This window comes from Emys orbicularis, chromosome 20 (genome assembly GCF_028017835.1).
Source record: "Emys orbicularis isolate rEmyOrb1 chromosome 20, rEmyOrb1.hap1, whole genome shotgun sequence".
In the NCBI taxonomy this organism is placed as follows: domain Eukaryota; kingdom Metazoa; phylum Chordata; order Testudines; family Emydidae; genus Emys; species Emys orbicularis.
Window position 1 is genome coordinate 5,575,933 of NC_088702.1, and position 15,826 is coordinate 5,591,758.

The 15,826-nt window shown below is 55.2% G+C and overlaps 1 protein-coding gene across 1 annotated transcript; it reads left to right on the forward strand.

The window, feature by feature from the left end:
* The first annotated feature begins 247 nt into the window (after positions 1-247).
* Positions 248-3,493, forward strand: LOC135892827 (ras-related and estrogen-regulated growth inhibitor-like protein). Its single transcript, XM_065420621.1, has 4 exons — positions 248-362; positions 2,122-2,175; positions 2,308-2,384; positions 3,074-3,493. Exons 1-4 carry the CDS (start codon positions 248-250, stop codon positions 3,491-3,493), a joined length of 666 nt encoding a protein of 221 aa, XP_065276693.1.
* The last annotated feature ends 12,333 nt before the right edge of the window (positions 3,494-15,826 follow it).

The following is a 15,826-nucleotide window of genomic DNA, read 5'->3' on the forward strand; positions in this document are numbered from 1 at the left end:
GTGCACCCTGGATTGTATGTTTGTGTGCGTGCTGGGTTTTGTGTGTGTGTGTGTGTGTGTGTGTGTGTGTGTGTGTGTGCGCGCGCGCGCCAGAGTTGCGGGGGGGCGAGGGTAGCGAGCTGTCCCTGTGTGTCCGTCACTCAAACCCCGGCTCCGCCTCTCCCCTATAAAGCGAGCTCCGGCGCTGTCCGGGCTCGCAGAGCAGCAGCGCCCGCCCCGATCCCTGCCCCGGGCCCCGGGATTACAAATGGTCGTTCAGCTCCGCACCGCGCCCCAGCAGCCCGGCAGGATGTCCGAAGGGAGCCAGCCCAAAGTGGAAGCCAATATCCTGGTGCTGGGAGCGGAGAAAGTGGGGAAATCCGGTGAGTGTTGGGCTCCCCACAGCCTCCCCCACCCTCCCGTCCGATCCCTGCCCCTTTCCCTCCCACTGCCCCCTTCCCTCCATCCTTCCGTCCGATCGCTGCCCCCTTCCCTCCTTCCCTCCCACTGCCCCCTTCCCTCCATCCTTCCGTCCGATCGCTGCCCCCTTCCCTCCTTCCCTCCCACTGCCCCCTTCCCTCCAGCCTCTCGTCCGATCCCTGCCCCCCTTCCTTCCATCTTCCCACTGGTCCCTTCCCACCATCCTACCGTCCGATCGCTGCCCCCTTCCCTCCACCCTCCCGTCCGATCGCTGCCCCTTTCCCTCCCACTGCCCCCTTCCCTCCATCCTTCCGTCCGATCGCTGCCCCCTTCCCTCCTTCCCTCCAGCCTCTCGTCCGATCCCTGCCCCCCTTCCCTCCATCTTCCCACTGGCCCCTTCCCACCATCCTACCGTCCGATCGCTGCCCCCTTCCCTCCACCCTCCCGTTCGCTGCACCCTTCCCTCCACCCTCCCGTCCGATCGCTGCCCCCTTCCCTCCTTCCCTCCCACTGCCCCCTTCCCTCCATCCTTCCGTCCGATCCCTGCCCCCCTTCCCTCCATCCTTCCGTCCGATCCCTGCCCCCCTTCCCTCCTTCCCTCCCACTGCCCCCTTCCCTCCAGCCTCTCGTCCGATCCCTGCCCCCCTTCCCTCCATCTTCCCACTGGCCCCTTCCCACCATCCTACCGTCCGATCGCTGCCCCTTTCCCTCCTTCCCTCCCACAGCCTCCCCCACCCTCCCGTCCGATCGCTGCCCCTTTCCCTCCCACTGCCCCCTTCCCTCCATCCTTCCGTCCGATCCCTGCCCCCTTCCCTCCATCTTCCCACTACCCCTTCCCTCCACCCTCCCGTCCGATCGCTGCCCCTTTCCCTCCTTCCCTCCCACAGCCTCCCCCACCCTCCCGTCCGATCGCTGCCCCTTTCCCTCCCACTGCCCCCTTCCCTCCATCCTTCCTTCCGATCGCTGCCCCCTTCCCTCCACCCTCCCACTGCCCCTTCCCTCCACCGTCCCATCCGATCGCTGCCCCCTTCCCTCCACCCTCCCACTGCCCCCTTCCCTCCACCCTCCCGTCCGATCCCTGCCCCCTTCCCTCCCACTGCCCCCTTCCCTCCATCCTTCCGTCCGATCGCTGCCCCCTTCCCTCCACCCTCCCACTGCCCCCTTCCCTCCACCCTCCCACTGCCCCCTTCCCTCCACCCTCCCGTCCAATCCCTGCCCCCTTCCCTCCCACTGCCCCCTTCCCTCCACCCTCCCGTCCGATCGCTGCCCTCTTTCCTCCACCCTCCCACTGCCCCTTCCCTCCACCCTCCCATCCGATCGCTGCCCCCTTCCCTCCACCCTCCCGTCCGATCGCTGCCCCCTTCCCTCCATCTTCCCACTGCCCCCTTCCCTACAGCCTCCCACAGCCTCTTCCACCCTCCTGTCCGATCGCTGCCCCTTCCCTCCATCCTCCCCCTGCCCCCTTCCCTCCATCCTCCCGTCCGATCCCGGCCCCCTTCCCTCCATCCTCCCGTCCTCCCACGGCTGGGAACAAGCCGCGCTGTATGTGGACAGCTGTTCTCTGAGTTCTCACTCCCGCTTCGCCCACCACCCTGATCCCACTGGGACTATGCAGGGGTGAGGGGACGCGCTGGGAGGACCAGGAATGGCTTTCAGTCCTGCCGGGCGATCTGGGTTCAGCTTGGTGCCAGCCTGAGTAACGTTGGGTCTCTTTTGTTCTAGCTCTGACAGTCCGATTCCTCACCCGGAGGTTTATTGGTGAATACGGGGATATTGGTGAGTAGCTTTGCGTTATAATCTTTCTTTCTTTCTTTCTTTCTTTCTTTCTTTCTTTCTTTCTTTCTTTCTTCCTTAAGTCCACAGTCACTTAACGGCTCCCTCTTTTTCCCCCTCCCCGTGCGGCTCCAGAATCCGTTTACACGCACAACGTGATGGTCGGAGGCAGAGACGTTTGCTTCAGCATCTGGGACTCCACCTGCCCCCAGGTGAGAAATCCCGGCCCGCGGCTTCCACCCCAACCAAATGGGCTTTTGGGACAGAATGGATGGAATGAGTTTGTTGGGACTCAGGCCAGCTCCTAACAGGACAGGTGTCCTCCCAGTAGATGGAGCCATGGCCGCTCATCCCTACCCCTTTCTCCTCCTAGAAGGGCACATGGACAAGGACAAACTTGCTTTGGTGCAGGGCCTATAGGAAACTCCTCTGCCCTCAACAAATATGGCCCCCTCGGCTTCCACCTGAGACTGAGAAGTGGCACCCAATTCCTTTAATAATGGAATTACTTTTTGAGGGAGGGAGGCTGAATAAAGACCGAGGGGGGAGGGCAAGAGCATTGCTGACAGAACTGACCCTCCCCAATGCCCTGGCACTACTCCTGCAGCAACCAATGTCAGGCACTCACCAGTGTCTCCATGTGCCCACAACAAAGATGGCTGCTTCAGCTCTTCCCCAGTAATGGCCAGACCCTCCCTCCCCTCCTAGCTGGTCAGTTGTGCCATGCGGCACCTAAAGGAGAAAATCCTTTCCTGACCCCCCCCCCCTCCCCAGCTGGGCTGAGACAAGAGAGGGGGTGGGTTGATCTGGTCACCATGGCGACGTGATGGCCTCTTCGCCTCGGCTAACTCCTGGTTTTTGTCCCGCTATCTCTAACCTGCTCCCGCTGCCTCCTTTCCAGGCCGCCGAGCTCCAGGGCTGGGTGAGCGAGAAGCAGCTGCGCTGGGCGGATGGCTTCGTCGTGGTCTACAGCATCTGCGACCGCTCCAGTTTCCATCTGGCCCGCCAGCAACTCCAGCGCATCCGGCAGCTGAAGAGACGTGGCGGTTCCGAGAAAGCGCCCGTCATCCTGGTAGGCAACAAGCGGGACCTGCAGCACCGGCGGGCCGTCTCCAGCGAGGAAGGGCGGCTCCTGGCCCTCTCCACGAACTCGGGCTTCTTCGAGATCTCGGCCGCCGAGACGTACCACGGCGCCCTGGTGGTCTTCCACGAGCTCCTCGACCTGGTGCGGGACTCCAGGAGCTCCGGCAAGAAGGCCGTGGGCATCCGTGGCATCGTCCGCACCATGTCAGCTGTCTTTGGGAGGAGGAGGACAGAGTAAGCGAGGAGGGGCCCCGCGAAGAGAGCTCGGATCCTGGGGACAACGGAACGTAGCCGGAACCACGCGCCAGTGGCTTGGGTGTCACCGGTTCCTCGGCGTGGCATGAAGCGTGGCACCGGATGAGCCCCTTGGCGAGGGTCCATGGCGAGAGCCATGGGGAAGCAGTTCTGTGTGTGTGCCGCCGGCCTTCTCTGGTGGGAGCTCTGGCTGGGGGTCTGCGATATAATCGGGGTGGTAATTACATTCCGCCTCCCTACCTGTGCCCGCTGGCAGTTTCCGCTGGAGGAACGATTCTCCACCTGCCCCTTCCTAAAAATTGTGACCGTGTGGCTGTTAAAGAGCTGCTGCGCTCTGCCCCAGAGGTGGGTGCATTTCACGGGGTGGGTGAACGAGCGATGTTTACAGTGAACCGGGTTTGTCAAGTGGACATTGGGTGCCCAGTTCTCCCCTGACAACTGTGCAGAGTGGGCGTGTAACACTAGCAACCCTGAATGGCAGCATTTTATGGGCACTTTGACTCCAGAGGGCCAAAACCCCTGCTGGAGGAAATTTGCACTGCTCCATGGAAGTGCACCAAATTTGGAACACAAGGCACAAGGAATTCAGGCTCAGCTCCCATCGAGAGTCGGATACCACAGTGAGGGGCAACCTATAAAACCTTTGCTTGAGGTCCAAGCATTGGGCCCTCTTAACCAAAGGCACGACTGTCTGCAGCAACCTAAAAGCCTGAAGCACAAAGTTTACGTACTTTTAAGGGGCCCATGTTTGAAAACGGGGCTCTAAACCCTCGGGTAGTAGAGAGAAGATTACAATTGTGTTGACGAAATAATGGGGCTTACTGAAGTTTGAGTCGCTTGTACTGGGCTGCATTGGTTTTTCTGCTGGGTTTCCAAATTACTTTTAGCAGGAAAAGTAATCGGGCCAGGTTCTGATCTCAGTTATGCTGGTCTGAACCCATGGACTTTAACAGTCACTCTGGAGTTACACTTGCTGTAACTGAGAGCAGAATCGAACGCATTGCGTGACTCGTCAGCTACACCAGTGTCAATCCACAGTCACTCCATTAGTCAGTGGAGTGACTCTGAATTTATTTCAGTGTAACTGACGGAGGCAGTTATTGCGCCCGGTGGCATTTGTCATTGCATGCAGCGAAGGCTAGTAACAGAAGTAAGGCTCAGGACTCTGGGGTTCAACTCCTGGCTCTGCTACTGATTTCGCTGTGCGACTTTGGGCAAATCACGTCCCGCCCTGTGCCTCAGTTTCTTCATCTGTAAGATGGGGATAATAATGCCTACCTCACAGTTTGTGTGGTGTGAGGCTTCATTAGTTGCAAAGTGTAAACTATTATTGATTTTTTTTTTTTCCAAAGCCAAATTCTCAACCTAGAATATTAGAAACACAGAGCTGCTGAGAGATAGGGCTTTCACTATTTAAGGCAGGGTCATTTGAAATGCCACCTGTCCCAGGGTGAGTGGGAAAATGTTATGGTCTCCAGCAGCTGGAATACAAATTCTCCCAAATAAAATGTGAACTGTTGTATATTTGTGAATAACATAAATATTTAACTTATTGGAGCGAATGTTTACATCCGGAAATTTTTTTTTTCCGGTTAAAATATTCTACTTGCACATTAGAAAAAATAAATGATGGTGAAAAAATGTTATTTTTGGATGGGCAATAAAAGTTTGTATGTTATAAAAGAAAATAGTTCAATGCTTTCACTATGACTCTTTGCCCTTGGAGGAAAATCTCAAAGGAGCTGGATTCAGTTCCTGGCTTTGCCACGGACGCCCTGGGTGATCTGGGCAAGTTACTTAGGCCCAGCTATTACAACAGGAAAAAAAAAAAGGGGGGGGTCATCAGATTTCTAAGTAATGAACAGACAATAGAGAGGCTCTGGCACTGATCTGTTACCTAGTGGATAGAGAACTGGACGGGGGACTCAGGAGACCTGGATTCTATTCCCAGCTCTGCTGCTGGCCAACCTTGGGCAAGTCACAGCCCTGCTGTGTGCCTCAGTTTCCCCATCTGTAAAATGAGGATAATTATACCTCCTTTGGAAAGCGCTTTGAGACCTGCTGATGATAAGAGCGAGTGGTTATTATTATTTAACCCACACTACAAAGCCAAAGGGATGAGCAACGAATGGAGTGGCAGGTACTTTGCTGCCTGCATCGGTGCAGAGTCTGGTGAGGTCTGTCCTGAGGTCAGAGCAGGCCACAGTGCAATGAGTTATTGTGCCCTGGGACACTTTTCACAGCTCACAGACATAGCAAGGGGGGTTTCTTTGCAGGTTGGGTTCTAGTGGGCAGAGTAAGGGGACTCCTGGGACCCACATCTAGGAGGGAGTGTTGTCTGGTGGGTTAGAGCAGGGGTGTGGGAGCCAGGACTCCTGGGTTCTCTCCCTGTGATTGACCTCAGAGGGGTCACTCCTGCTCCAGGTGTCTCACCGCAGTCAGTTTTCCCTTCCTCCCTGCATAGAAGCGCTCACACTGTCACAGACACCAAACAGAGGGAGCCGGTCGATCTGCAGCCACGCAGATGGGGGCGGAATCTACGCAGCCCTTGGGACCATCCTGTCCCCTCCCCAGCCATGAGACAGAAGCTGCGGCTGGGGAGCAGACGGCGGAGGGAGGCTGGCGGTGCTATTTGTGAAGCTGAGTGGGAGGGGGGCATGGAACCGACGCCCACGTGCCGCGACAGTCACCATCCGTGGGTTCTCGGGACGCACCTCCCCCACAGATGGGCATTTGGCAGCGTTACCCAGCATCCAAGCAGAGCGGGTTTGGCCAGAGCCACGCAGCTTAGGTCTGCCTGCAGCACTGACTCACATGGGGACGTGTGTGGGGCAAATTCTGGGGTGGTGTAAATGACCCATGAGGCCTGAGCCTCAGTTACTCCTCCCAGGCTGGAGTGCGGGGAGAAGGCATTTAGTCTTTTATTCTGCCCAGCCTCCAGTATAAATCAGAGTGGCCTCAGGGCTGCTCTAACTTACGCTCTGCTCCCTACGGGCCCTCGGCAGCAGAGAACAGTCACAGTACAGTGCGCTCTGGTCATGCCCTGATTCACCCCCTTGCTCTTATTACCAGCCTCCCACAGACATGAGTGGGGGAATCCACTGTGGACTGAAGGGAGTATGAAATCCTGAGTTTATATCCCAGCCCAGGGACCATAATAACCCTGGAATCCAGCCCTCTCTACTAAACCAATTGGTTCAGTCACAGGGCACTGGGCTGGGGCTCAGGAGGCCTGGCTTTGATGCCTCGCTCTGCTACAGACTCACTGTGTGACCCTGGGCAAGTCACTTGAGCTCGCTCTGTGCCTCAGTTTCCCCATGTGCAGAATGTAGCTAAAGACCATTTGCAATTGTACGCTGATAAGGGACATTATAAGGACCTAGGCAGAGAGTTAACCCCCTGTTTGCCAGTGCACAAGGGGCTCTGCACTCAGGCACTGAAGATGGAAACTGATCTATTCTCCCTGGGACCCACATGGCTACAACAACCCTGCAAACAACTAGTCTCTCTGGGACAGTGCAGGGGTGAAGCTTGCCCTGCTGTGCCCTGTTCTGGGTGGATAAACAAAGGGTTCTAGCACCTGGGATGCCTCACACCAGCACTGATCTGTGTTTGGTTTTACACCGGAGTCCATACTCGGAAGCAAATGCCCTGGAATAGAATTTACCCCTCTGTGTGGCGGCCCACACATTCTCCCCTGAGCCCGCAGGCTACAATGTGACCCAGAGGTCTGGTGACTGAGCAAGGGCAGAGACCATGTCCCCTTAGTCAGCATCATCTCAGGAATCTGCTAACCTCCCAACTGGCTGAGCATTCACAGAGATGCGGTCACTTCCCCTTGCTGGGGAAGCTCAGCTCCCGTCATTTCCAGGATGTTACAGAAAGGCTCTGGATTTGGGAGAGCACAGTAGCAGCTATGGGCCAGGCTCTGATCTCTCTTATACTGGTGTAAATCCAATGCAGAGAGTGACTCTGGGTTTGCCCCAGGGAGCAGAATCTGGCCCAGTCTCCTAATCCAGTAGGGACCGGGGTGTGTGAAATCTGAGGCGGTCTCTAAACGAGGACTGTGCAAAGAACATTATAAAAAATAACATGCAGAGAAAGAGAGAAGTTAAAAGCAGCTCAGATCAAATAAAAAATGTAGGGTCCCATCCTGGTGCTGATGGACATATATTTGACATCCCTGTTCACCAATCCCCCCAAAGCTGCCATATCAAGAAACAATGGGCCCTTTTGGATCATGGGAGGTGAATCAAAGGATCTGTTCTATCTGGTTTAGGGCATTAAATAGGAACCTTGTATGGAGGTGCAGAGCTACTCTACTGACTCACCCTTTCAGCCAGACCAGGTGGGGCCTGATTAAGCCTGCTCAACAACATATTGCTATGTTGCTACCCGATCCGGCGGGTAGCAATCGGTCTATCGGGGATCGACTTACTGCGTCTAGTGAAGATGCGATAAAATCGATCCCTGATCGCTCTGCCGTCGACTCCGGAAATCCACCACGGCAAGAGGCGGCAGCGGAGTCGGCGGCAGCGCGGCAGCGGTCGACTTTCCCCCGTCCTCACAGCCAGGTAAGCCGACCTAAAATACGCAACTTCAGCTACGGTATTCACGTAGCTGAAGTTGCGTATCTTAGGTCGGACCCCCGCTGTAGTGTAGACCTAGCCAAAGGCTGAGAGTCTGGGAGTCAAGGGAGCGCTAGAAGAGGGCCTACAGGTAAGAGATGTAATGAGCCTGCTCAGGATGGAGCTTAGGTGGGAGGGGGGGCTAAGGTTTATCATGATAAGCACAGTCCTGCCTGAGGGCTTTGTTACCTTAATGAAAAAGGATGGCCAGCAGTGGGGAAGGGTGAGCTTGGACAATGTCCATCATGCATGTGCTGTGTTAGGAGCCAAGCACAGAGGGCCACTGACCACGCATCGTGCCCAATAAGTATCTACTGACCTACCAGGAGTTAAAGTGGAATGCAATTCTGGGTAAACAGCTGGGTGCATGGGGCTCTGGCTTCCCAGTTACAAAGGGGCCCCAGGCTCTCAAGACACTGCCCTGTCTAGCAGCAGTCGTTACCTCCCATACACCAGGGGCCTGATTCTCTGCACCGGCGGCTGTCGTTTATACCACGCAAAGCAGGTGTGAAATGCCATGGGCTCAGAACGGCAGCGTTCGACATGCACACTGCACTGGTGTACATGACAGCACCAGGGGCAGTGTGATGGAGCTGGGGCCTGGAGCCAAACACCTCCAGACTGCGGGGAAGTACAGCAGGTGGATCTCAGCTCCAGAACGGCTTGAAACCAAACCCTGGGGGGAGTCAGGATTTGGATCTGAATTCTGCAGCTCTGGTCCACCTCTAACTCCACTGTAACATTTATGGGCTGGGGTCACCTTCACCTGGCCCTATCAGGAAGGGTCGAGCAGCCTCTGAACAGTGAGATAGAGAAGAGGCCTGGGGCTCGCTCTTCAGAGAGGCTGAGCACCGACAAATGCCGCTGAAGTCAACAGCCGCTGGGGGCATTGAGGATCTTGGAAAATCAGCTCCATAAGGCAGATCTCTGGAAGGCTCCAGGCAAATTAATTGATCAAAAGGCCCCCTGCAGTACGGAGGTAACACCTGTCCTGTGTCTGCAGAGACACCAATAAGCATCGGCTTCTGTGCGCTCTCAGCAAGGCGGCGATTGAAGGAGGCTCAAAGAACTGAAAAGGAAGAACAGGAGGGCGAGGAATAGAACAGAAGACTCATTTAACAGCAGGCGAGGGGACGCCAGACTCGGCAATCAATAGCCTCACTACAGAGACACGGGGCTGGATTCTCCACTCGCTTTCCCCAGCGTCAAAAAGGAGCAGCTCTGCGGCAATCAATGGGGCTACGCCGGTGTGAAACCGGAGTGAGATCAGATTCTGGCCCACTTGCTGACCCTTGTGCTGCACCCGCTGGCTGCGGGGCAAGTGAAATGTATGTGTGCGAGCTAAGGGAGGGCTGGAACAATTCCACAGTGGTCTCGCAGGGCCCGATTCGCACCTCAAACTGGTGTCAAGTATCAGGGGGTAGCCGTGTTAGTCTGTATCTACAAAAACAACAAGGAGTCTGGTGGCACCTTAAAGACTAACAGATTTAGAAGTGAGGCTTTTACTCAAACTGGTGTAAGGCAGGGGAACGCACACGGGAGTCACTGGACGTGTCCCTGAGGGGAGAGTCAAGCTAAAGAGGGATACATATTTTGCAAAGCCCCAGTCTGAGGGCGCATGCAATGCACACGGCATGCGTATCGCCGCTCGCATGGGCCTGGAGCCTGCAGCCACTCAGCCCTCTTCTGGAACTGCAATGGAAGGGAGGAGAGACAAGGCCGCAAGCCAGCCTGAATGGGAATGACAGGTTATTTGAGACAGGTGCGCCTGTTTACATACAATCCAAAGTGCCCCCCCAATCCTTTACCTATTGTTTAAACACAGACATGGGGAACTAGCTGCAGGATGCTTACAGCAGGAGGATGCAAGTTCCTGGCCCTGGGAGGAACATGGTCTAGTGATTTAAACAGGGGGCTGAGACACAGGACATTCTGTGTCTGGCTCTGGGAAGAGTGGGGTCTAGCAATTAGAACCAGGGGGCTGGGAGACAGGACTCCTGGGTTCCATTCCCAACACTGGGGCAGGGAGTGTTGTGTAGGACTGGGATTTAGGATTCCTGGAATCTATTCCACTAACGTGCCTGGTGACGAGTCACATAGTCGCTCCGTGCCTCAGTTTGCCCACCTGTAAAGTGGGGGGTTAACACCCATGTGCTTAGCACGTGCTGAGAGTCTGCGCGAGTGATGCAAGAACCAAGGATTGCTATTTCTGAGTGAGCTGTGCCCGTTTGCAGACCCAAGAGAACGAACGGCAAGGGGACGCAGCCCTGGCTCCACTGAATGTGGCTGGGTTCATGTATTTTTTTTTTATTACATTTTACAGAACACAAGCACAGGAAGGGAAATGCGAGAGGGAGGGGAACCTAGCCTCATAGCGAAACTGATCAAAGCTAATTCACGAGGGCCCTGGACTGATGGAGCCCGTCCTGCTGCAGTGTCTTTGGAGGGGACGTCTCGGTCATGCAAGAACCATAAAGGGCTCTGGTGCAGCAGCTGCCACTGGAACCGCCTCCCTGTAATGCCATCTCTTCTCTCTTCCTGACTTGTCCAACTCCACCCTTACACGCAGGCCGGCCTTTCCCGATGCAAGAGCCTTCTCCAGCGCAGCTTCGCTCCCCTGGGGCAGCCGTCCTGCATCTCTCCTCCCCCGCCGGAGCCTCTCGGCAGATCCAGGCCCTCTCTGCTCTCTATGATTTAGCTTCCTAACTCCATAAAGTCACTTAGGGTGCACCTCGCATGGAAAGACTGGATACAAAAGCGAGGGCCCCCTTTTGCACACTGCTCCTGCGTGTTTGAAGCCAGAGGGAGCAAAGGGCACTCGGCGGCTGGCAGGACTGGGTGCTAAAGCTAAACTGGAGGCATGTAGCCAGCTGTTCGGTAATCCCGGCACTTGCACTGCATTGGGGGTGTTTTGCACGTGAGATTTAGCTCTGGACCATCTCCTCTATGTCAGAGCAAGCTGCTTGGAAGAGCTGGAAATGCATGAGACCCAAGACGGCGTTCAGTAAGCGCCACTCAGCTGTGGGGACCGTTACTGCCGTGGGGAAAGAGGGGTCTTTTTGGAAGCACAGTTGTGGTAGTTGGGGAAGATGTGAAGGGGTGTCAGTTAATAGGGGAGGGAAGGCTTGGCAGCTACCAGCGATGGGGTTGGGCTGGCATGCTGGTAACTGGAGAAGATGCCTTCCACGGGGGGGTGGCTGTCGGTATGTTTACCACTGGGTGTGTTGGGGGATTAACCTGCAGAACGCCCAGCTGTGGGATATTAACTGAGGTTATCCTGTGGAACTCTCTGCTGCAGGATGATATCTGAGACTACCCTGTGGAACACCCTGCCACAGGATATTAACTGAGGTTATCTTGTGGAACTTCCTGCTACAGAACAATGTCGCAGGTTAACTTACAGAGCCCCCTGCTGCAGGGTATTAACTGGTTCTGCTCAGCCCCCCCCCCCCAATTCTATTCCTGGCCTAAAGCTTCCCAGCCTAGAACCAGCTAAAAAATTCCCAACAGAATGTTTTTCCCTTGGGAAAAATTCAATTGGACAAAAATCAAAATGTCTCACGGGAACGTAACAATTTCGTTGACATTTTCAAAGGGAAATTATCGAGATGTTTCATTTCGCCCTTATCATTTTGACTTTATAATATAATAAATATACTATTAACCTGGCGCTTATATAGCACGTTTCATCCATAGACCTCTAAGTGCTTCATTTCTCCCATGTTACAGATGGGGAAACTGGGGCACAGAGAGGGAAGTCTCCCAGCAGATCACTGGCAGAGCTCGGAATGAGCCCAGGTCTCCTGAGTCTCTGGTCAGTGTGCTAACCAGTAGGCCACTCTGCCTCCCTATATAACAGGTGAAATGATAAAGTCGAAATGAAACAATTTCGATACGGTCATCACGCATGATTTCATATTATTTCGTTTTGCGAAAGATTCCGAGATTTCAATTTTCTGCCCAGATCTGGGAGAAAACGAAATTTCAAAATCCCAGATGCCCTGCAGGATGCAAATCCCACTTCCCGCCCGGCTCCCGGCAGTTGTGGCAGAGAAGGGGGAGGGGGCAGATGTCCTGGCTGCATGCTCACATCGCTTCGCCCAAGGAGGAGAGGTCCCTGCCCTCCCAGAGCCGGCTGGCCACAGGGGATGGAGATCGAGTCTTCTTGGCAAGGGGATCACGATACAGGGTGGCGGGGAGCCCTCTCCAGACCGGCGACGGGGCGGACCTGTGACCGCTCCCATCCTGGATGCTGTGTTTGTCGCTAGAGGCCTTGCTGCTTGTGCCGCTCAAGCTTGATCTCCTCCTCTGGACGAGCCGGACGGGGATGGGGTCCTGGGGGAAGCCAGGCTGGGGGCTTGGGTGTGAGTCACCCGTCTCGGTCAGAGCAACCAGAGCGCAGTGGAGTCGACGTCTCAGCTGGATGGGAACAACAAGAACAACCTGGAGAGGTCACCGGCAGGGAATCACACACATACACCCCATCCCCTCCGCCCATCCCTCCGAACGTCCTGATGTGAGTCTATTTTCATCCCCGCCTATACGAGCCATTAACGACTCTTATGTAAGACCCGGGAAGCGCAAGGTCACTTTGCTCCGATGTGATTAGAGAGCACTGCTGGGAACAGTCCCTTCTGGAAGCTGCTGCTTTCAAGCCACTCGGGCCCTATACAGAGGCCTGGCACGGCTGGCCTTACCGGGACGGTCCTGGTCCGGTGGGGCCCCAGCTCCCCCCTGGACTGGTTCCGGACTGGTCAGTGGGGCTGGGAAGCTGCTGGCAGTGGGGAGTTACTGGTTCAAAACCCCACAGCATCCCTGGTGGTAGAGAGGCAGACTGGGCTGTAATGAATGGGAAAGGGGCTCTCTCACTGAGTCTGGTGGACACAGACAGATCCTGTGGTTCTCTAGCTCCCAGCCTGTGCTGCCTGGGTCACCACACACGGTCTGCCTAGGTTGACCCCTCCATAGGGAGCACCCGTGCTCTGTCTATGAGAAGCGGGATCTTCATTGCGGGGGGAAATAGAGGGACTTACACAAGCATACTGGGAGAGTTTACAAAGGGTTAACCACCCCTCTGCACCCTCAGCCAAATCTCCCCCGTGGCTACCATCAGCTAACATTTTGATACTACATGAGGGAGCTACCCCAGACGGAAACATTCATCGTTCACTGCACGAGCGGCTGTTTGAAAAGAACCAGGAGTCCGGTGTCACCTTAAAGACTAACAGATTTATTTGGGTATAAGCGTTCGTGGGTAAAAAACCAGACTCCTTGTTGTTTTTGTGGATACAGACTAACACGGCTACATCCTGATGTTTGAAAAGAAACGTTTTCAGGGCTGGATCTGTGTTTTCAGAGCCCCTTGAGCTCTCAGGAACTCCACAGGTTTTACCTCAGTTAATAGCCTGCAGCCGCGTGCTCTGTAGGTTAACCACCATTACTGTCACACTGGGATGGCTTTAACAGGGGCTGGAGGCATTCAGAGCTAGAGCTGGCCAAAAAAAGCAGAATTTCCATCTCCCAGGAAATGCAAAACTTTGAAATGTCGTCTACACTCGTTTGGGACCCCAGGCTAGGAATTGTTGAACCCGAAGGAAACCAGAGCTCCAGCGTCTACACTGCGGCACAAGTCCAACCACCACATCCCAGACTTTCTAGTGACCTCCCAAAACGTGGCCGCTCCAGTCCTTCGTTCGTGATGCAATGCGGGCAACCTCGACTGTCCACCAAACCTGACTGTCCAGAGGACAAAGAACGTGAGCCAGCGGGATTATGGGATATTTTTGGTGGACTCCCAGAGCATGAATCCAGCGTGGCTGTGTCTACACTGCAAAGCAATAGGGCTTGGACCCTGAATCCCGACTTGACTCAGGCTCAGACCCTCCACCCCTGGGAGGCGGGTGGGTCCTGAGACCTGGGTTAGCGCGGTTTGTGTGTAGACAGAAGCGGGGTTAGGTGTGCGACTGAGTCAGAACCCTGGGTGTACACTACAGTGTAGAAATGCCCTTGGAGTACCTTTCCTAGACCCGAAGAAGAGCTCTGTGTAGTTCAAAAGCTCATCTTTCTCTTGCCAACAGCAGTTGGTCCAATAAAAGATATTACCTCACCCCCCACCCCCGGTGACCAGATGTCCCGATTTTATAGGGACAGTCCTGATTTGGGGGGCTTTTTCTTATATAGGTACCTATTACCCCCCACCTCCTGTCCCGATTTTTCACACTTGCTATCTGGTCATCCTACCCCCGCGCCTCTCTTACAAATAATTAAACAGCCCTTGGGCCAAAGAGACAGGCCGACTCTCTAGCCCAGTGGTTTGGGCACTTGCTCTGACTCAGACAGAGAAGGGACCCAAACCTGGGCCTCCCACGTGCCCGTCCTAACCAACAGGCTGTTGGCTATTTTGGAGCAGGTCTCTCTCCCTCTGAGCACAAATTCCATCCTGGGCCTAAGCAGGAGCGCCGCCAGCTTTTTTGCCGCCGTAGGCGGCGGAAGGTCCCGCCCCCGAAATACCGCTGATGACCGGGGCGGCCGAAGATCCGGTCGCCGCCCCCCAAATGTTAGCGCCCTAGGCGACCGCCTAGGTCGTTTAATGGGTTGTGCCGGCCCTGGGCCTAAGCAACCTTCCCAGCAACATTTTCATCTAAACCAACGTACTGTCGGGCACCGTTCCCTGGAAACTGACATATTCCCCCCCGAAACAGCATTTTGCAACAGTTGCCTGCAACTTTTTTGCCCAGTTACAACCCCACCCCCACCCTGAACCAGCCGTTCGGCTCAGACCTCCGCAGCACGGGAGTTACTGACATTGGATCTCTCCGCTGCCCTGCTGATGACAGACGGCAGAGAGCTGCTGAGCCCCAGACCTGCCCCACTCCCCAGTGACCCCTGGCTGCTGTACATCCTGCAGGCCTCACACATGAGCTCATTGTCTTTCCAGAAGGTATTTGCTAGCTCTGTTTTAGGAGGCGGCTTACGGGACGGCACCCGGCTGTCTGGAGAAGCCGGACGAGGCGAGCATCTGGTATGTAGCGGTGACTTTCACCCGAGCCACAAGAATCGCTGCCCCTGGAGCAGGTTTATGGTCCCTCTAGAGTGCGGTACCCACCCCTGACAGTCAGACAGTAGCTCCCCCTGCTCACACATGCCCGGGCCATGCTACACGGGAGGAAGTCTGGTGACTGGATGGAGCCCTGCAGCATGAAGTTGGAGATCCCTTCCCTTAGGGGCCTAGCAGGTGCAATCCTTAGTGATATAAACAGCTAATTCTTTTCTGAATCTCACTAAGCTCCTTGGCAGGGTGACACCCAGTAGCTGTGAATCCCACAGGTTAACCTCACTAATATCCTGTAGCAGAGAGTTCCACAGGCAAACCTCACTAATACCCAGTAGCTGTGAATCCCACAGGTTAACCTCACTAATATCCTGTAGCAGAGAGTTCCACAGGCAAACCTCACTAATACCCAGTAGCTGTGAATTCCACAGGTTAACCTCACTAATATCCTGTAGCAGAGAGTTCCACAGGCAAACCTCACTAATACCCAGTAGCTGTGAATTCCACAGGTTAACCTCACTAATATCCTGTAGCAGAGTGTTTCACAGGCAAATTGGACTAATATCCAGCACATTAAATCACATTAAAACCGCTAGTTAACCACAGTAATATCCTGGAACAGAGAGTTCCAGAGGCA

Coding starts and splice junctions, on each gene's coding strand:
- LOC135892827 (XM_065420621.1), top strand. CDS start 248: ATGGTCGTTCAGCTCCGCACCGCGCCCCAGCAGCCCGGCAGGATGTCC. Junction 363..2,121: donor GGAGAAAGTGGGGAAATCCG/GTGAGTGTTGGG, acceptor CTTTTGTTCTAG/CTCTGACAGTCCGATTCCTC. Junction 2,385..3,073: donor GGGACTCCACCTGCCCCCAG/GTGAGAAATCCC, acceptor CCTCCTTTCCAG/GCCGCCGAGCTCCAGGGCTG.